The following is an 18,137-nucleotide window of genomic DNA, read 5'->3' on the forward strand; positions in this document are numbered from 1 at the left end:
AGTCATATTGTTAGTTATAAGGTCGTAATTGCAAGAAATATTTTGCAATTGTAAGGTATAAAGTCGCAATTACAACAAATAGTCAAAACAGAGATAGAATCACATTGTAAGATATAAAGTCACATTTTTAGTTAGAATGTCGCAACTGCAAGAAATAAGTTAGTAAGATATAAATTTGCAGTCACGAGAAATAAAGTTGCAATTACAGGAAATAGTCATAACTGAGAGATATAATCGGATTGCAGGATATAAGGGCTTTTCACACTGTGCTTAACCCTGGGTTATCGTCGTTCTAAACACTGCTTTTAACCCTGGCTAGAGGAACGTTTCACACTTGTAATTTAGAAGCAGGGTTAGCACCGCTTTTTATCCACAGTGCGGTGCCAAACTTGTACAGCGTGAAACGATACAGTGTTAGAATGTTACAGATAGACGCTTTGCAACAGACAACCAATCTCTTGCCTCATATTCGCGAGCTTCGGATAGTCACGGAAACACCTCGCATTCCTATATAAACAGTAAATTCAGCGTTTGAGAGGAAAAATGTCAAATGCTGAGAGAAAACGTAACAATTTGAGTGAAGAAGAGACCGTTTCATTCTTACATATCCTTTATAGTCCGAAATGTCCATTCAGTATAAACTCGATAGTATAGTCGCCAATATGAGGACGTGCAATGCTAGAGCTTTTATGTAAACAGGTCGCGTGCAGCATTTATCCAATCAGTGGCACTGACACCGCAAATATGCAAATAAGAATGTTAACCCGGGGTTTAGAAATGTACAATAGGGCTTTTCACACTTGAAATAGTTAACCCTGGGTCATTCTAAACCCCGGGTAAATGGAATCCTGGATTATCTTTATTCACGTTTCACACTGCTCATACTATACCCGGGGTTAAAAGTTAATCTTGGGTATTCATAAGATGCTATTCATAATCTATCTATCTATCTGTCTATTAATAACCCTGGTTGAAATCCTTATCTGCATATTTGTGGTGTCAGTGTTACTGACTGGACAAATGCAGCATGTGACCTGTTTACATAAAGGCTCTAGCATTGTGCGTCCTCATTGCTGACTGTAATATCAAGTTTTTTTTTCTTAATTAACTTAACGAAATATAAAGGTAAGAATGACGGTCTCTTCTTCACTCCAATTGTCGCATTTTCCATCATACTCAGAAACAACTGTTTATAGCCTATACATTGGGTGGTGTTTCCATGACTGCCCAAAGCGCATGAATATAAGGCACGTGATTGGTTGTCGTTGCTAAGCATCTAGTTGTGACATTCATAACCCTGGGTAAAAAGTGGTGCTAACCCCGCATCTAAATTACAAGTGTGAAACGCTCCTTTACCTAGGGTTAAAAGCGGTGTTTAGAACAACGATAACCCGGGATTAAGCGCAGTATGAAAACCCCTAATGTGAAACGTCAGGTTATGAATACCCAGGATTAATTGTTAACCCTGGTAAATTATGTGCAGTGTGAAACAAGCAAGATAACCCAGGATTCCATTTTAGAATAACCCAGGTTTAAATATTTCAAGTGTGAAAACCCCTATAAAGTCACATTTTGTTAGAATGTCGGAATTTTTACAAATGCAAGTCCCAATTGTGAGAAATACAGTTGTAATTGTCAGATAAAGTTAGTCACAAGATATAGTGTTGAGAAACAAAGAAACAAAGTCAAAATTTCTCGAAATAAAGTCACAACTGGAAAACCAAGTCACATTTATGAGAAATAATCAAAATCTTTGAGAAACAAGAGTTAAGCTACAAGATGTAAAGTTGCATTGTGAGTTATAATGTCTCTGCAAGAAATAAAGTCACAATTAAAAGATGTAGTTACATTGTGAAACAAAGTCACCTTGCAAAATATAAAATCACAATTGGGAGACACGAAGTAGCAATTACCTACAATTAGCAACCGCACTTTTAACTGTGTAAAGTGAAATTAAATGAAAAAAACAAGAGCATAGTTGTTAAATTCAAGTTTTAATATCTCTAACTGTGCAATAAATTAACATTTACAGAATAAGTTATCAGTCACGTAAAGATTATTTGTATTCATCATACATCAGCTTGTATATACATAGAGTTCATGTGACCTTATGAATGGAGAGAGACAGCAGCATACTGGATTAACTCTACAGAGCATCTATTTACTATGAAGAGAGGTGAGGAATCTGTACAGAAAAGGTTATGATGGGGGGGAAGGATGGATTTACCGAGTTTGTGGACAAAAAACTACAACAACTACATTTAAAAAAAAATGTCAAAACAACAAAAAATTCAGAAGAGGAGAGTAGGATGTAAACTTGCAAACAATACTGTACTGTCCACAGCACGGTTTGTTCAAACAGCAAGCACATTACATGATTTCAAAGTGTATATGCAAAACACAGTTACGTCATCAAGTACACATCATTCAGTCATTCCACTGTTGTTTTATTTACTCAACTTTTCTTGTAAAATTTCAGCAGGACACTCGTAAACTTGTAAACATGTTCTATTCTTGTCTTTCTGCTAAGACAAGACCCTCTTTCGTTCACGGACTGACCTAAAATCTAATACCTCTCAAACAGAACAAAATCAATAAAAACAGTACTCTGGCTCTGAAATATCACAAATGCCACAAATTGATGAGCTAGAACTTAATGTAACATGTTGTGCAAAATAATACCAACTGACAGCCAAATGAAAACAATATTCCAAATATCTAAACTTGCTGAGAGAGACAGAGATGGGAACCAAATACAATATTAATAAAGGAAAATTCCAGGTAACATACAAGTGAAGTTCTATCAACAGCATCTGTGTCATATTCATAATCACAGAAAAGACTTTGACTCAGTTTTCAGTCACCTAAGCCTAAATGTGCATAAAGTAACAATGGAAGCCTCTCAGGGAAGTGTACAGCAGTACCCATAGACCTCTATTGTAAGAGTATTTTTCTTTTCTGTGGTAACAGAGTTTGATCTTCAATGTTTAATGCATTTCTCATTAGTTTTCTTTCTTTCTTATTGTGTGAAGTGGTTTTCTGTCTTTTTTTTCCCGTTCCCGTGACCGATAGTGAAACAGTAACCGAGAAGATGGGATCAGAGCGTGAGAACTACAAATCCCTGCAGACTGACTAAAATACCACATCAACCCCCTCCTTATTGTTATTCATTAATTTGCCAAGAACATCTGAACCCCCTCTGCTATAGTGCAGTTACAATAATGCCACATCAATCAGTTTAAGTGTTTTAATACTCTCTTTCTTCTCGATTACTCCATTTATTATGTCCGAAAATGGATTCATTATAATGATTTCTGAATCTTAGTCACCACCCTTAGAGGAGCTTTCTTCTCATTTGAACTGTGCGGAAGGGTTGTTAGTTATGGAAGCCTGTTTTCACCAAATGGATGGTGTATTTTTTGTGGAATTACGTGAAATGCAAATCTTGCAATTGTGAATGTTTCTATTAATTGTTACTTTAGATCTACAGTTGCAACTTTGTATCTCACAATGGGCCTCATTCATGAAACATCAACAGACAGAAGTTAGAAGTTCATTAAACCACTCCAATGTAAATTTTTGGACTTATGTCAGAAATTATATGAAATTCCTAAACAAACTGCATTTAGGAATTTCTAATAGCAAAATTAATTAGTTAACCAATTAGTTAAATACATTGCATTGATAAAAATGATTAAAAACAGCTACGTAGTCCATTACATGGTCCATCTATTCTAACCACCAGTATTATTTGTCTGCAAGATTAACACTTTCATTGAATATTTTTTAAGTATATGGCTAAGTAGTCTCTTTTGCATTTGTACAATACTGGAGCCAAACCTGAGAAAAAAAAAGTCCAATGAACCCATTACATTTCTGCAAGGATTATGCTAATTGTAAATGAGCGTGCACGGCAGCCTATTTACAACATTGGAATTCTTTAAAATACACACATTTAACTATAAAATCTGGTTTACAATGCACTTGTGAATCCAGAGGAGAGTTTTCGGGAAAGTCCATTTAACAAGCAAATTACTCAGAATTTACTCAGTTTCATGAATGAGGCCCATCTTGACTTTATGTCTCATAAACTTTAAATTTCTGTCTTACAATGGGATTTGAAACCTCACAATGCAAGTTTAAATTTCACAATATGACTTCATATCTCACAGTTGCAGCTCAATTTCTTATTTTGATCCAACCACTTTAATTTTTTTTTTACTCTCAAGTGAAAACAGGCTTGCATGCCTTTAAAGGGTTAGTTTACCCAAAAATGAAAAAATTGTCATCAATTACTTATCCTCATGTTGTTCAAAACCCATAAGTCTTTCATTCATCTTCAAAACACAAATAAAGATATTTTTAACAAAATCAGACAGATTTCTGTCCCTCCACTGACAGTCCATGCAACTACCACTTTGTCGCTTCAAAAAGTTTCATAAAGAAACTTTTCATTTTTTATGATGACCAGATTGAATTTTGGCCTTTATTCACATATAACATTGATCAGCGAACATAAACAGAACAATACTTGATTGATGCGTGAGAACAAACCTCAAATATCTTCATTTGTGTTCTGAAGATGAACGAAAGAGAATTAACCCTTTAAAGATGAAGTGTGCAATTTTTTTCGACATTCTCCTATTCTCAACCTAATGTGCAACTATAATGAAGCCATTTGTATGTTGATTTCCCCGAAAAGTGTAAACTCCAGACCAGCCAGGCAGAAACATTGGCTCAACCAATGGCATAAGTTAGGGGGTGGGACCATCTGTTTATGTAACCAATGGCAGACGGGTGAGTGTTTCGGGGAAACCTGTTTGAAAATAGTCTTTTCAGTTCTGTTTAACGCCTCTAGTGCCGCTGAAATTACACACTTCACCTTTAAGCAAATACAGAGTGTTTTCAGTCGGATTCATTTGTAGTCAGTTGGGAGTCTCGCCTGGAAGCCTGCAGGCAAGCTTTAGCCCGCCAGGATTGGGGTGGAGTAACAGGCAACTCTAATTTCCTGTTTCCTCACAAACTAACACTTCTGTGGTGCTGCTTCACAAAGCTCTCCCGCTCTCTCTCTCTCTGCTGTCTGTCTGTCCCTGAGGCACCTTTCTCTGCATCCTGTCTCGAAAGGTTTGCCACCTCTCTTGCTACTATTCTGTCTTCAGCCCTAAATCCTCTCTCGCTCTCTGCCTCTTTCTCCTCACCTATTATACTTCCGACATCACTCAGGTCGCCCAAGTGCTCCACAGAATCGAACTTCTCCAGGTCGGAGGCGATTGTTTGCAGGCTTATGACTGACATGGAGTCTGACCCCGCCTTCTCCGCTCTCTCTCTTTGTCCCCAACCCGCCTCCCTGTGTTTCTCTACCCACTGCCGGGTTTTCTCTTGATCGGCCCAGTCATTATCCATTAAAGGATTGGCCACCACCCCTGCATACGCCCCTGCCTGAATTATACCCTCAGACTCCGCACCGACTGGAGAGCTCCGCCCCCCACGGGCCCTGTTGCGCTCTCTGGCTGCACGAATGCGCCCCCTTTGCGCATGGATCTGCTCGCTGATTTGCTCAAGGTTGCGGAGGGCGATAGAATACCGGGTCTTCACCTTTGCCACCCGTTCCTCCAGCTGAACGACTTTGGACTTGTGCTCCTGTTAATCAGTGGGGATAATAATAGGACATTGGGTATAATTAAAAAAAAAAAAAAAAATTTGTCATGTTCTTGCACCAAATATATTAATGGCATTATAATGACTAAAAACAGATGATAATCTCTCAGAAAAATGTTTTATAATATTTAGGGACACACTAATATTGAAATTCAGGCTGATATGATAAGCCAGGGGTGCTCCTATAGGGTCACTGTCCTTCAGAATTCAGCTCCAACCCCAATTAAACACACCTGATCCAGCTATATAAGGTCTTACTAGGCATACTAGAAACTTCCAGCCAGGTGTGCTGAGGCTAGTTGGAGCTTAACTCTGCAGGAGAGTGGCCCTCCAGGACCAAGTTTAGACACCCCTGTGATAAGCCAATGATTATTTTCATGTTAAGGTTGATAACCAATAAATGACATGTTACCCATGCTGGCAAAATGAGTCGGAATGCACACGGGCTAATGTTGAGCTACAGGCAAAACAAGTGAAAAATGTCAATTTTGGTCGAAATTGAGTTTTTAACAAAAATGAGTTCATTAAGCCCTCGTCTAGCGATCCCAATGCTCCAAATAGCAATTAAACATCTAAAAGTATCTTTATTTGTATGTTTTCTGAGAGGAGTACCTTTCCTTTGACCATGAAAATTGCCGTTTTTCTCTGCTCGCTTCTCGACTACTGGTGCTTCCCTCAGCACAAGTTTGGTATTATTGTAAAGTGCAGCATTCAAACTATGTGAATATTCATAGTGAATTTTCGATGGCATGAGTCTGAACCAATGAAATGTGATTTTCAAACTCATGCTGATGTAAACAAAACAATCTTACTCGCGCTGACTGACAGATCCGAAGAATGTGAGAATAACAATAACTCATTTTTGAAAATGTGCTCATTGCAACTCATTTTGCCAGCACGGGTCGCATATATTTTAAAAAATTATACTATTTATTTTAAACTATACTAAAATATTAAACAAAAATGATTAGTTTGTATGCTGTAAGTGAAGTTTCTGTTCTTTGTGCCCATCCCTAGTTTGCATTTCTGAGAGGATTTCATTTTGTTACTTAAATCAATATGGCCAGCAGACCTTGAATACCTGTATAGTGGAGGCTAGTCTCTGATGCATACCTCTAAGATGTGGTTGAACTGAGCCTTGAGCTCAAAATAAGGCTTGGACTTGATAATGACTCTCTTAAGAGCCTTCTGTAAAGTCTGCACACGCGCTTCTGCTTCCTGACAAAGCTGAGTGACACGCTGGTGCTCCCTCTCACTCCTCAAACGCTCCTCCTCTGCCTCGTTCACCTGAAAACAGCAACATGTCAAATGTGATATCCTGTTCTGTTTTCACACATGAAAGAAATTAAATCGAATATATTCTCATATCTTTCTGTATCATTCATACAAAGATTTGACAAAGATTCAATATCATATCACCACTGTCAATAATGGAGTCAATAATGGATATTTTTTAAGAGCTTGTAGATATTTAGATTACTCTTCCCCCCCAAGGAATGTCAAAGGTATGGTACTTCAGTACCAAGTTGATACTAACAGCTGAAGAAAATGTAACAATATCAATCTGTCTACATTGTGGACGTCCAATGATTTTCTGAATGTTTACTTGACGAGGCTGTTTCTTAAACTTTCAGTTAACTTTATTTGTATCTTTGTTCTATCGTATTTATTATTTCTTGTATTACTGGTAATTTGTTATTCTATTGTTTATTCTATATTTTATTACTGTATACTTAAATTGTAAATTGAAAACTGGCAAAGTTTACTTTAAACCAACATGAATTGCCTGAACAACCCATTTTATTCCTGTAAAGTGACATATTTCAAAGTAAGACAGGATATTGAATTTGGGAATTGAATGGATTGTTAAAAGTGCTCATTACAAACCAGAATGGAGCCAGGCCTGTTTGCTAAAATAATCCTTAAATAACTATTTGGCCTAAGTGACATCAGGAGAAAAGTTATTTCAGAGTAAGAGCAAAAAGTTAAAGATTACAAAGACAATTTGTTTCTTTGTCCTTTTTATTACTGACTGTTTAGTTTAATGATTAATTTGCAAAATTAATGCAATGTTTACGTCATTTGCATTTCATTCTATTCCTTGTAATTAGTTTCTGTACTTAATTTTATTACTGTTTACTTGAATGATTCATTCATAAACCTGAATCAGTTTACTTAATTTGCAACTTTGTTCTATTGTTTTTATTTCTAATTATTTTCTCTACTTATATTACTGACTATTTACTTGAATGATTAATCTGAACACTTGAAGCACTGTTTATTTGTATTTTTGTTGTATTTGTCATATATTTCTGTACTTTATTTTATTACTGACTGTTCACTTGAATGATTCAAATAAACCTGAATATGTTTACACTTAATTTGTAACTTTACTCCATTGTTTTATCTGTTCTAATGCATGTAATTTGTTTCTGTTCTTTATTACTGACTGTTCACTTGAATGATTAATTGAAAAACCTGAGGCAATGTGTTGTAATAAAGGAGTGTGTTCAATAGCATATAAGTATTTTCAAGAATCTTGAAACTTCCCTGGCAATGGTATCGCCTACTGAAAATTTGGTGTCAACCCAACTGGAAACAAAAACCGTGATTTCACATTGGAAAAAAGCTGCTCTATTTTACTGGCAGGGCTAGAATAAAATATAAACAGAGATGTGTAAACCTTGATCTTTAAGTGTAAGTGTGCATTCATCAGCGTTATTGATTGCCCCCACTGTGACAATCAAAGCCACGCTACAATCCATACTAACCAGCTGTGCACACTTAAATAAGACACTTTAGGATTTAACCAGCAAAATCTATACTTGTGACTATAAAGGATTGATTGATTTTAGCAAGTAAGACCTGTTGTAAACCTAAGAGCCCTTGTGTGTTTTTTTATTTTTTTTGCAAAGTTATGCCACCGCCTTTTGCAGTAATTATCAAAGAGCAATGCTGAGTCACTGCGTCATACCTTGGCTGTGGCGTGGTTTAGCATCTCCTGCCAGGTAGGGTCCAATGTGTTCCTGTCAGCCAATAAACCTTGCTCAGCCACATAAACCATCTCTCTGGCAGCCGTGTGCATGGAGACAGCCCTCTCGTACCTCAGCGCTGCCTTCTGGGTCTCCTGTTGAGCCTGTGGGTAAGGTCATCCATCATATTTCATATACAGAAATCAATCACTCAGCTCTGTAAACATGCAGCCAATCAGAAGAAGGGATGCTGACCTTACAGAGAGCCATAAAGTGAATGGGGACTGCAAATCTTTCCAAACTTTATATCAGGTTATATTTATGTAATAAAACACTAGCTAAAGGATGTGGTATTAGTATGGAAGTATACTACACTACTACAGCAATATTATTTTTTATATAATAAAAGAAAATGCCAGAGGGAAGTCCTCTGTATAGCACTTCACAAACCACAAACCATAACCACTCATTTTAAATAAAGTGGGTGAAATGGCCAATAGGATTTGAGGTTGGTTAAGCTGTCAGCCAATCATCCTGCACACAAGGCTGGATCTGAAAACCGTTTAGCTCAAAAAGCCTGGCTTGCTGTCAGTGAAAATTGCTGTGCGCAGATCAGAACACCCAAACCAATCAATAAAAGTCAGGAACTGAGAATGGCAGGCCATATTTTATCAGGATAACTTGCTGGAAATATGGCATCCTTGCCAAGGATGATATCGAACTTTGGCTACGTTCACACATCGACAACCACTTTTATTAGCAGACTCTTGAAATGAGTCCATGAATATCATCAATGGAAATGTGTGTGTAAATGTAACCCTATTTAAAATGTAAAACAGGGCTGACAAACGAATTCTGCTGCTGTGTGAATGTAGTCTTTGTTTTGCACAATATTCATTGATTAAGATTTATTCAAATCTTTTAGTAAAGAAAAAAAAAAAAGAATAAAAAAATACTTTTCACAGACTGTAATGATGTTTTTTTTTTCTCTTCGTAAATCTGTTTTTTACATATTTAATTAAAAACAAATTGTGCATTTATAACACTATACTTGACACTATACTATACTATGTGTTAAATTACCTTGCCATAAAATTTCAGAAAATTAGTACTGCGTGAGTGTTTCTAACACAATGGCTGAGGGAGTGATGGAAAATTTGACATCTTTTTCTCTTCTGACCAATGTAATTAATCTCTACTTTTTTGCCTCTTTTGTAGTCATAGATGCAATCATGGATTTTTTTCTTTTGCAATTGGAGCGAATGGGAACGCAAAAATTATACTTTTTGTAGTTTCCGTTTACATGTCCCTAGACACGTTTTTTTAAAAGTTGAACTCAATCAAATTTGCCTTGGTCTTTTGATATATAAGAGTCTTTGTACCATTAAAGGGTTAGTTCACCCAAAAAATGAAAATTCTGTCATTAATTACTCACCCTCATGTCGTTCCACACCCGTAAGACCTTCGTTCATCTTCGGAACACAAATTAAGATATTTTTGATAAAATCTGATGGCTCAGTGAGGCCTGCAATGCCAGCAAGACAATTAACACTTACATTGCCCAGAAAGCTACTAAAGATGCATTTAAAACAGTTCATGTGACTACAGTGGTTCAACCTTAATGTTATGAAACGACGAGAATACTTTTTGTGAGCCAAAAAAACAAAATAACGACTTTATTCAACAATGTCTAGTGATGAACTGTTTTAAATACGTCTTTAGTAGCTTTCTGTGCATTGAAAGTGTTAATTGTCTTGCTGGCAATGGAGGCCTCACTGAGCCATCGGATTTTATGAAAAATATCATAATTTGTGTTCTGAAGATGAACGAAGGTCTTACGGGTGTGGAATGACATGAGGGTGAGTAATTAATGACATAATTTTCATTTTTGGGTGAACTAACCCTTTAAAACAAGTTTCATAGTAGGGCTGAACTATATGACCTAATGACTTAATTGAACATTTTACCTCAATTACAATTAATGAACTTTTTTTTTGTTGTTCTTTGTTTTTTTGCCCTCATAGTTCACTGACAATGTTTGTACATATGCATGACTATTAAAGGTGAGATATTTTTTTATAATGAAAGAGTGCTCCGACATAACAGCTCACTTTCAGCAGTTATTTTAACTATGGAATGTAACATTTCTTACAGATTTCTGCTTGTTGTAAATCAGATACAGATAAATTAGCACCGTACCAGTACATTTATTTGAATGCATTAATGAGAGCGACTGCATGTATGAATTACTCATACCGTCTCTCTATTAATTGTGAAGCTGTGGTTGTAAGTAGTTACTTCAAAAGTAGAAAAATATATGCTATAACTTTTGAGTTTCTAAGCTACTTTAGTGATAAATCACAGGGTTGACAACGAGTTTCTGCGCTCCTCTCTGTGCGCGCGATCTTCACGTGATGTGCGAGCTATTGAATAGTTTTATATCATCGCACAATAGGCCCCGCCCACTGCCGTTGGCTGTGAACGGCTGACACTTGCCTACACTGGATGCAAGCAAATAGAAGAGTAAATAGAAGCGTAAAGGAGCGTTCGCTTTGAAGCGTCATGTTTACATAGCTTATTTGCTCATTTCTGTAGAGACTTCAGAAGGATACCAGTGTCAGGAACAAGTGGATGGTTTATTTTTAATGGTGTCCTTGATTGCGTTGGAGTATTACATGTTTGCTTGGAGAATTTGACTGCAGATTATTTTGTAAATGAGGCACAGTGTAATGGAGTGTTCGCAAAGTAACTTTTGTTGACAGATGAAGCAGTCAGCTGTATTGAATCTGACAGCAGCTGCATTGCAAACTGTTAAAAAAAAAAAGATTTCATAATGCTTTGTCTGTAAATGACGGTTTTATATGGATAATGTTTTCAAAACACTTAATCACGTGCAATAGCGAGTGGGCATTGATACTGTTCCCTTTGAAAATTACCCGTTTTAAAATGCAAAGCTCATGGCGACAATACAAGACATGATGCTGTGCCAAAGAGCTGCTCTACAGTGGATGAATTTAAAGAATCAAGCTTTATGAGGGCATTTTACAGTGCAAGTTGTCTATACACACTAGGGCTGGGTATTGACACATATTTCAAAATTCGATTCGATTTCAATTCACAAGCTTGCAATTCGATTCGATTTAAATTCGATTCAATATCGATTATTTTGGATATATATAGGGAACAGTACATGGCAAATTTTCTCAAGGAAAAAAAATCTCAACTAATGCTGTAAACAATACATGGGAATCAGTTCTACATTACTATAATATCGAAGGTTAAAATTTACTGATTTGTATACAAACACTTAAATTAGTGGAAGTTAAGGAAGTTTTTATAATAATAAAGTAAAAATACTAACTTTACAATTATGTAATTATATTTCTACTCCAATTCGTTTTTTGAAATACATTATTTAAATGGTGGCTGTTATAAAAACTTGACGGATTTATTCAAACATGCATTAAATATTGAAGAACATTATAAATTATAACAAATGTGTAATATGGTGCATATTTAGCAAAATGCTATTCTCTAGAGTTCAGTTTTATAGCTGACTAATGAGTTTATGGTCACTGAATATGGTTTCTGAGGTAAATGTGGCGTTACGTGACATTGCTTACAAGCTATTTTATTGACGTCTTTCGCGTTTGAAACACTGATTGAGCTATTACACGAGACATGATACGGATTTCGGTAAGTTGTACTGTATCTTTGAACATACCTTTGGGTATTCATTTATGTTTATTTCACGCTGTAACTGGTATTAAAGAAGAGGAGATGATCAGTTCACTCGCGCTTCGCGTTGCCGCCTCTCTTGATCTGAGGCTACAGCCATCTGTCACGCCGCATCAAACAGTGCCAAAACGGTTATTTTTCGAATTTCGTAATAAAATGGACAGAATTTGAAATCTGAGACTTTGTTTCAAATCAAAAGTAACAAAGCACAAAGATTAATCGATTCTTGGGATTTAAGAATTGATATCGGTTCATAAAAATGAGAATCGATTAAAATTGAGAAATCAATATTTTTTATCCAGCCCTAACACACACACACACACACACACACACACACAAGCAAAAATTTTTAGATAAACTAGTCGAACATTGTGACTGTTCCTTTATCAATATGGAAAACAACCACTACATTTATGAGCTTGCCTTGTCTACTCATCCACTCTCAAACTTATTTACAGTTTTTCATGAGAGGGTCTGATGGCCAAGTCAGAGTTTCAATTCAGTGCTGCTGGTTCAACTGTTTTCAATTACTCTCTATAGCCACAGCTAAACGATTTTCATCAGTTCAATTACATATTCAAAATTGGCTGCAAAAACGCTAATGAAAAGTGATGTGCAAACCACATCTTGTGTTATCAGGGTTAATCACATTAACACACTAACTCTTTCGCCATAATGACCACTGCACTGACAAATGTCTTCTGGTTCAGCGGGAGGATTTTGTGCAATAATGAGAGACTGGAAATGAATCAGCAAACTACAAAAACAACTTGAACTCAACTGAGAAGATATGAAGCACAAACACGCAATATTATGCTCTCTAATACACACACACACACACCTCTTTAGCGAGTCTACGGGCTTCATAGTAAGGTCTTGCTTTTTCAATGCAGGCTCCCAGCTGAGAGCCCTGGGCGTTAAGTTTGCGTGCCGAGTCTGTAAGGATCCTCCTGTAGCTGGATCTCGCTTCCTAAACAAGTGTTAGACAGAGATAATGAGAAAGAGTGAGGAAAAACAATGCTTTACTTGGCATGATGAGTAAAACATGTAAACAATAGATATTAATACTCCAGTTTAGTGGTTCTCAACTGGTGGGGATGATTTGCAACCCAAACATGGCTCATAAAGACAGTAGAAAAAAACATATTGAATGCAAATAATAAAATGCAACAAAATGCATAATTAGGAATAGGATACCAAAATAAATTTTAAAAGAGAGGGGAAAACACTTTCCATATCTTTTTTTGTTCAAAGGCTGAGAGTTTTCTTTCTTCTTTCACCTTTATTAGATTATACAGTGAAGGAGAGAGACATGAAGTAATGGGAAAATAAGCAAAGACTAGGTCTTCGACCAGATTTGTCTTTTTTCTTCTTTTTTCTTTTTTTATTTTTATGAGTAAATAATGTGTCATATACTACTATTCAAACGTCTGGGATCTGTTAAAAAAATTTATGTTTTTGAAAGAAGTCTCTTATGCTCACCAAGGCTGCATTTATTTGATAAAAATACAGTAAAATATTATTATATTTTAAAATAACTGTTTTATATTTGAATAAAACATTAGAACATTAGAAAACATTCTAATATGCTGATTTGCTGCTCAAGAAACATTTCTTATTATTATCTATGTTGAAAACAGCTGTGCTGCTCAATATATTTGTGGAAATTATCCATTTACTTCAGGATACTTTGATGAATAGAAAGTTCAAAAGAACAGCATTTATTTGAAATAGAATTATTTTGTTACATTATAAATGTCTTTACTGTCACATTTGATCAATTTTAATGCATCCTTGCTGAATAAAAGTATTAATTTCTTTTTTAAAATCTTACTGACTTTTTTTGAACAGTAGTGTATTGTAAATATTGTTATTCCATTTCAGCATTTTTGTGTATATATCATTGGCTTTCATTACATTGCATTTTTGCATTATGTATAGTATATATAACCCTTATATCAGCCCTGCTCACACATTGATCAATCATAAAAAACAAATCTATATAAGTCACCAACTAAAAAAAAAAAAAAAAAATGCAAACTTGAACAAATTTTGGCTTCACAAATTAGAGGTAAAGACAACAAAACAAAACATGTGAAGTGATCAATGTCAACTAGTGTAACCAAATGCGATTGCAAGACATTATGCTACTTAAAGTTAAAGAGCGCTCTCTCTCATTTCAGGGCATCATATGTGCATTTTGAATTAAGATACTAGTTGTGTCCCAAAAGACACACTATACGCTATGCATGCACTCTACCATCTAGTGTATAAATGTTAAAAGGTTATTTTGACATCAGATTCTGATATCCCTTCCCCCTCCTCTATGTAAGTAAAGCTGTGACAGTTGAGTGCATGAAATGTCCAATATTGCACACTTCCGTTTTTCAGTTAATTAAAGGGATAGTTGACGCAAAAATGAAATTTCTGTCATTATTTACTCACCCTCAAGTTGTTCCAAACCTGTATGAAATTCTTTCTTCTGCTGAACACAAAAGAAGATATTTTAAGAAAATAAGAATAAAACAAGAATATGGGTAACCAAACAGTTGATGGGCCCCATGGAAGTCAATGGGGCCCAACTGTTTGGTTACTGACATTCTCCAAAATATCTTCTTTTGTGTTCAGCAGAAGAAAGAAATGTATACAGGTTTGGAACAACTTGAGAGTGAATAAATGATGACAGAATTTTCATTTTTGGGTGAACTATCCCTTTAAGTGCATTATCCCTGTATTTGAAGTGCTCTTTTTCGTTTTGGAACTTTTAGTGTGAAAACACTACTCATGCTATTTATACTAAAAAAGGGCATAGAATAGCTAGTAAGCGCGCAAATTGAGACATATCTACTGTCTAAGTAGGCAGTGGCACCTCAACAGAATAAAGAACAGCAGTAGTCACACATATTACTCACGTCCAGCTGTAGTTCCAGTCTGTTGATCTCATCACTCGCCTGATTCAAGTGTTCCAGCTCCTCCTGACAAATGGAAAACAGGGAGGGAAGATAGCTGACATTAAATTACTATTAATATATGCATTAAATAACTGACATAAGTATATGAATTTATACAAAACCAGCAAAATCACACTCAAACAAGTCATTTTATATCATTTTGCCATTATAAACCATTAATTAAAGCTAACTGTGAATATTATGTCATAGTTCAATGCACCTGTCACAATATCAAGTTTATTATGGGTCCAAATCTTAATACCTGAATCCTGGGGTCCAGCTCTTCCTCATACTGATCCTCATCTTCATCAAACTCAGGCTTATCTTTCTCCACCACCTCAGTGTTCTCGGTTTTGCTCGTAACTTCCTCGTTTCCTCCGTCCCCGCTTCTGTTTTTCAGGGTGTCGTCCCTCTCCTCAGCCTCCACCCCGGCGCTCTCCTCTCTCCACTCCCCTGACTCGGGTTCCCCGGATCCGGGGGGGTTCTCACGCTGCCGCCCCGGTTCCATCCGTGGCCTTGAGAATGACCCGTTTTGCTCTTATAAACGAGAATATTTAAGTGCTTAAATGTTTGCCATGCCTATAAATATATATTTACCCGAGAATTTGACGATACAGCGCTACATAATCGGTGAATGAGTGTCATTTAACGGCGCAGGCGTGTTGTTTGCAGCGGTAGCGTCATGCAGTGTAGCTGACAGCGCAGAATGACCCGGGCTGAGCCGTTAGCTTAACGGCTAACTGCAGAAATCACAGCCTTTCTGTACTGCTCATACATACAGCGACAGCTCCAGCCAAACATCTACACGGTCACTGTTATTGTCATTTCAATATTGGTAGTATTGCTAGTTCCCGTTATTCCTTCCCCTTCTTGTTTCTTGCTCTCTCTAGCTGCCTTTTTGTTTTTGTCCAGGATGATTTCCCCCCCCATGGAAACCAAAGTTTCCGCCTAATTTCCATAGTTGTCATTGGAGTAGTCATTGTAACTACTGTAACATCATACTAAATTCATTTAAAATCTTCAAACTGAAATTTTCTGCTATTTTATTTATTTGATGACAGTGGTGGCTAATACAAAATTACCTTTTTTTTTTTGTACTAACAAAAATAAGTATATTAAAAAATATGTTATCTGATGAAACCCGTCAAGTAGACGTCCTTGCCAAAATATCAAAAGAAAGTTCCATGTAAAAATTAAGTATTTTTGTCATCTTTTTCCTCCACACATTTTGCAGTAACATTAATGTGATAATTAAGCACATTTTCATTTTTTTATTACCATATTGTAAAGAAAAATCTCATTGATCTATTATTTAAATAGTGTTAATACACCACAGCAGTTGTTATACTTGTAGTTATATAAACTATTTTATATAAATCTATGTTGGCAGAAATGCACAAATGCTCCTACAAAACAAGCATTATTTATTTATTTTATGTAAAATATAATTATATTTTTTATTTATATTATTTATCAAAAAATGTGACCTGGATATATTTTTGTGAGATTCACCCATTAAGACTAAAATGTACTCCCCTCCATCATCCTAAAAGCTAAACTGAATTCTGTAATTTTACCACTAATTACTTGTGACTGAAATGTAAATTTCATGGACTAAATTTCCATGTTCTCAAACAAAAGAGATTAGCATTCAGTGTAAACAATATTTATTTTAGTCAGTTTACCTCAGACACAAACATGTAGGACAGACAGACAACAAAAGCCTAAATCAATAAGGGAATAATACACAAGGGAATTATGCACATATTGTTTTATGAACCGCAAAAGGCTTTGAACTATGTATAGAAACAATTTTTTTGAACAGATGACCTTAAATATACACAAAAACAGTCCTCATTACAGATGATTCCTCCATAAGCAGTAATTCTCAGTATCATTCTAAAGTGAATGATGTATCTTGTGGTCTTTAAGGCCTCTTCTTCCTCATTTCCTTTATGTATGGCTCTTTTGTCTCTTCCAGAATCTCTTAACCTCACTGTGTCCATGTGGCGTCACCACCATGACCCTGTGAGCGGGGTTCTGCCAAACCAGCACACCTAAACCCTGCAGGACAGAGGCTTTACTGTCAGTACTCTGTGTGTTACTGCAGGAGAGACAGCTACTAGTTAAAAAGTACAAGTGCAAATGAAAAGAAAAATGCTGTTTTTTACCTGAGCCCTGTCCCGCAACACTTCAAAATCAGCTTGGGACAAAAACTGATTGTATAACACTCCTGAAAGAAAAAAACATTGTGTAAAGTTGAAGGACACAAAATGCTTCACTGAGACATCTGTATATTTTCAGATGGCGTTTACGACCCCCTAACCCAAACCTTATTCCAATGCTAATTTTTTATTTGCATTACATTTCACTAACACATTTCTTATACAGTCTGACATTTACACTTGAAAGAATAAACCCTGCAGGTCACCAATGGAATGGAAACAAATTCTCCATGATGTAATATCAAGATAATGTAATTTTTTTATTGAAATGGAGACCGCCATTCCCAGAGGTTCCATTTAAATGAAACTGGAACACTGTATTATTTAAATCATTGCAATTACTAATGTAATAAAATAATTGTATAATATTTAATGGGTTTATTTGAAGTAAAAACATCGAGTTAAAGAAAATGAAAATTCGTTTTGGAACTACAAAGAGCTGGTCTCATATACACAAAGACACACTCACCCTCAGTAAACTGCAAGCGATCCTTTTCAAGCTCCCATAGTCTGATCTGATCTTTTATGGTTGGGGGAAGGATGGGGGTCTGAAAGACAGAATGACACATGGAAACATGTTTATGCATCGAGCA

General features: G+C 36.0%; 2 protein-coding genes across 3 annotated transcripts in view; both read right to left on the reverse strand.

Annotated features, from left to right (window-relative positions):
- Positions 1 to 1,975: 1,975 nt before the first annotated feature.
- sh3bp5lb (SH3-binding domain protein 5-like, b) lies at positions 1,976 to 16,268 on the reverse strand. Of its 2 annotated transcripts, XM_051871699.1 has the most exons (7): positions 15,917 to 16,268; positions 15,582 to 15,834; positions 15,281 to 15,343; positions 13,210 to 13,338; positions 8,633 to 8,794; positions 6,772 to 6,945; positions 1,976 to 5,640 (listed from the first exon to the last, which is right to left on the reverse strand). In XM_051871699.1, exons 2-7 carry the CDS (start codon positions 15,825 to 15,827, stop codon positions 5,017 to 5,019), a joined length of 1,398 nt encoding a protein of 465 aa, XP_051727659.1. In that variant the 5' UTR covers positions 15,828 to 15,834; positions 15,917 to 16,268; the 3' UTR covers positions 1,976 to 5,016. The 2 variants fall into 2 exon arrangements, with proteins under 2 accessions (XP_051727659.1, XP_051727658.1); XM_051871698.1 differs by having other exon boundaries at positions 15,582 to 16,268.
- Positions 16,269 to 16,969: 701 nt separating this feature from the next.
- The window catches only part of gtf2h4 (general transcription factor IIH, polypeptide 4), a 9,479-nt gene continuing 8,311 nt past the window's right edge, over positions 16,970 to 18,137 (reverse strand). The window contains 3 exon segments of the mRNA XM_051871701.1: positions 16,970 to 17,383; positions 17,491 to 17,552; positions 18,014 to 18,092. Coding sequence (XP_051727661.1) covers positions 17,273 to 17,383; positions 17,491 to 17,552; positions 18,014 to 18,092 — 252 coding nt within the window. The 3' untranslated portion in view covers positions 16,970 to 17,272.

This window comes from Ctenopharyngodon idella, chromosome 19 (assembly GCF_019924925.1).
Source record: "Ctenopharyngodon idella isolate HZGC_01 chromosome 19, HZGC01, whole genome shotgun sequence".
NCBI classification, from domain to species: Eukaryota; Metazoa; Chordata; class Actinopteri; order Cypriniformes; family Xenocyprididae; genus Ctenopharyngodon; species Ctenopharyngodon idella.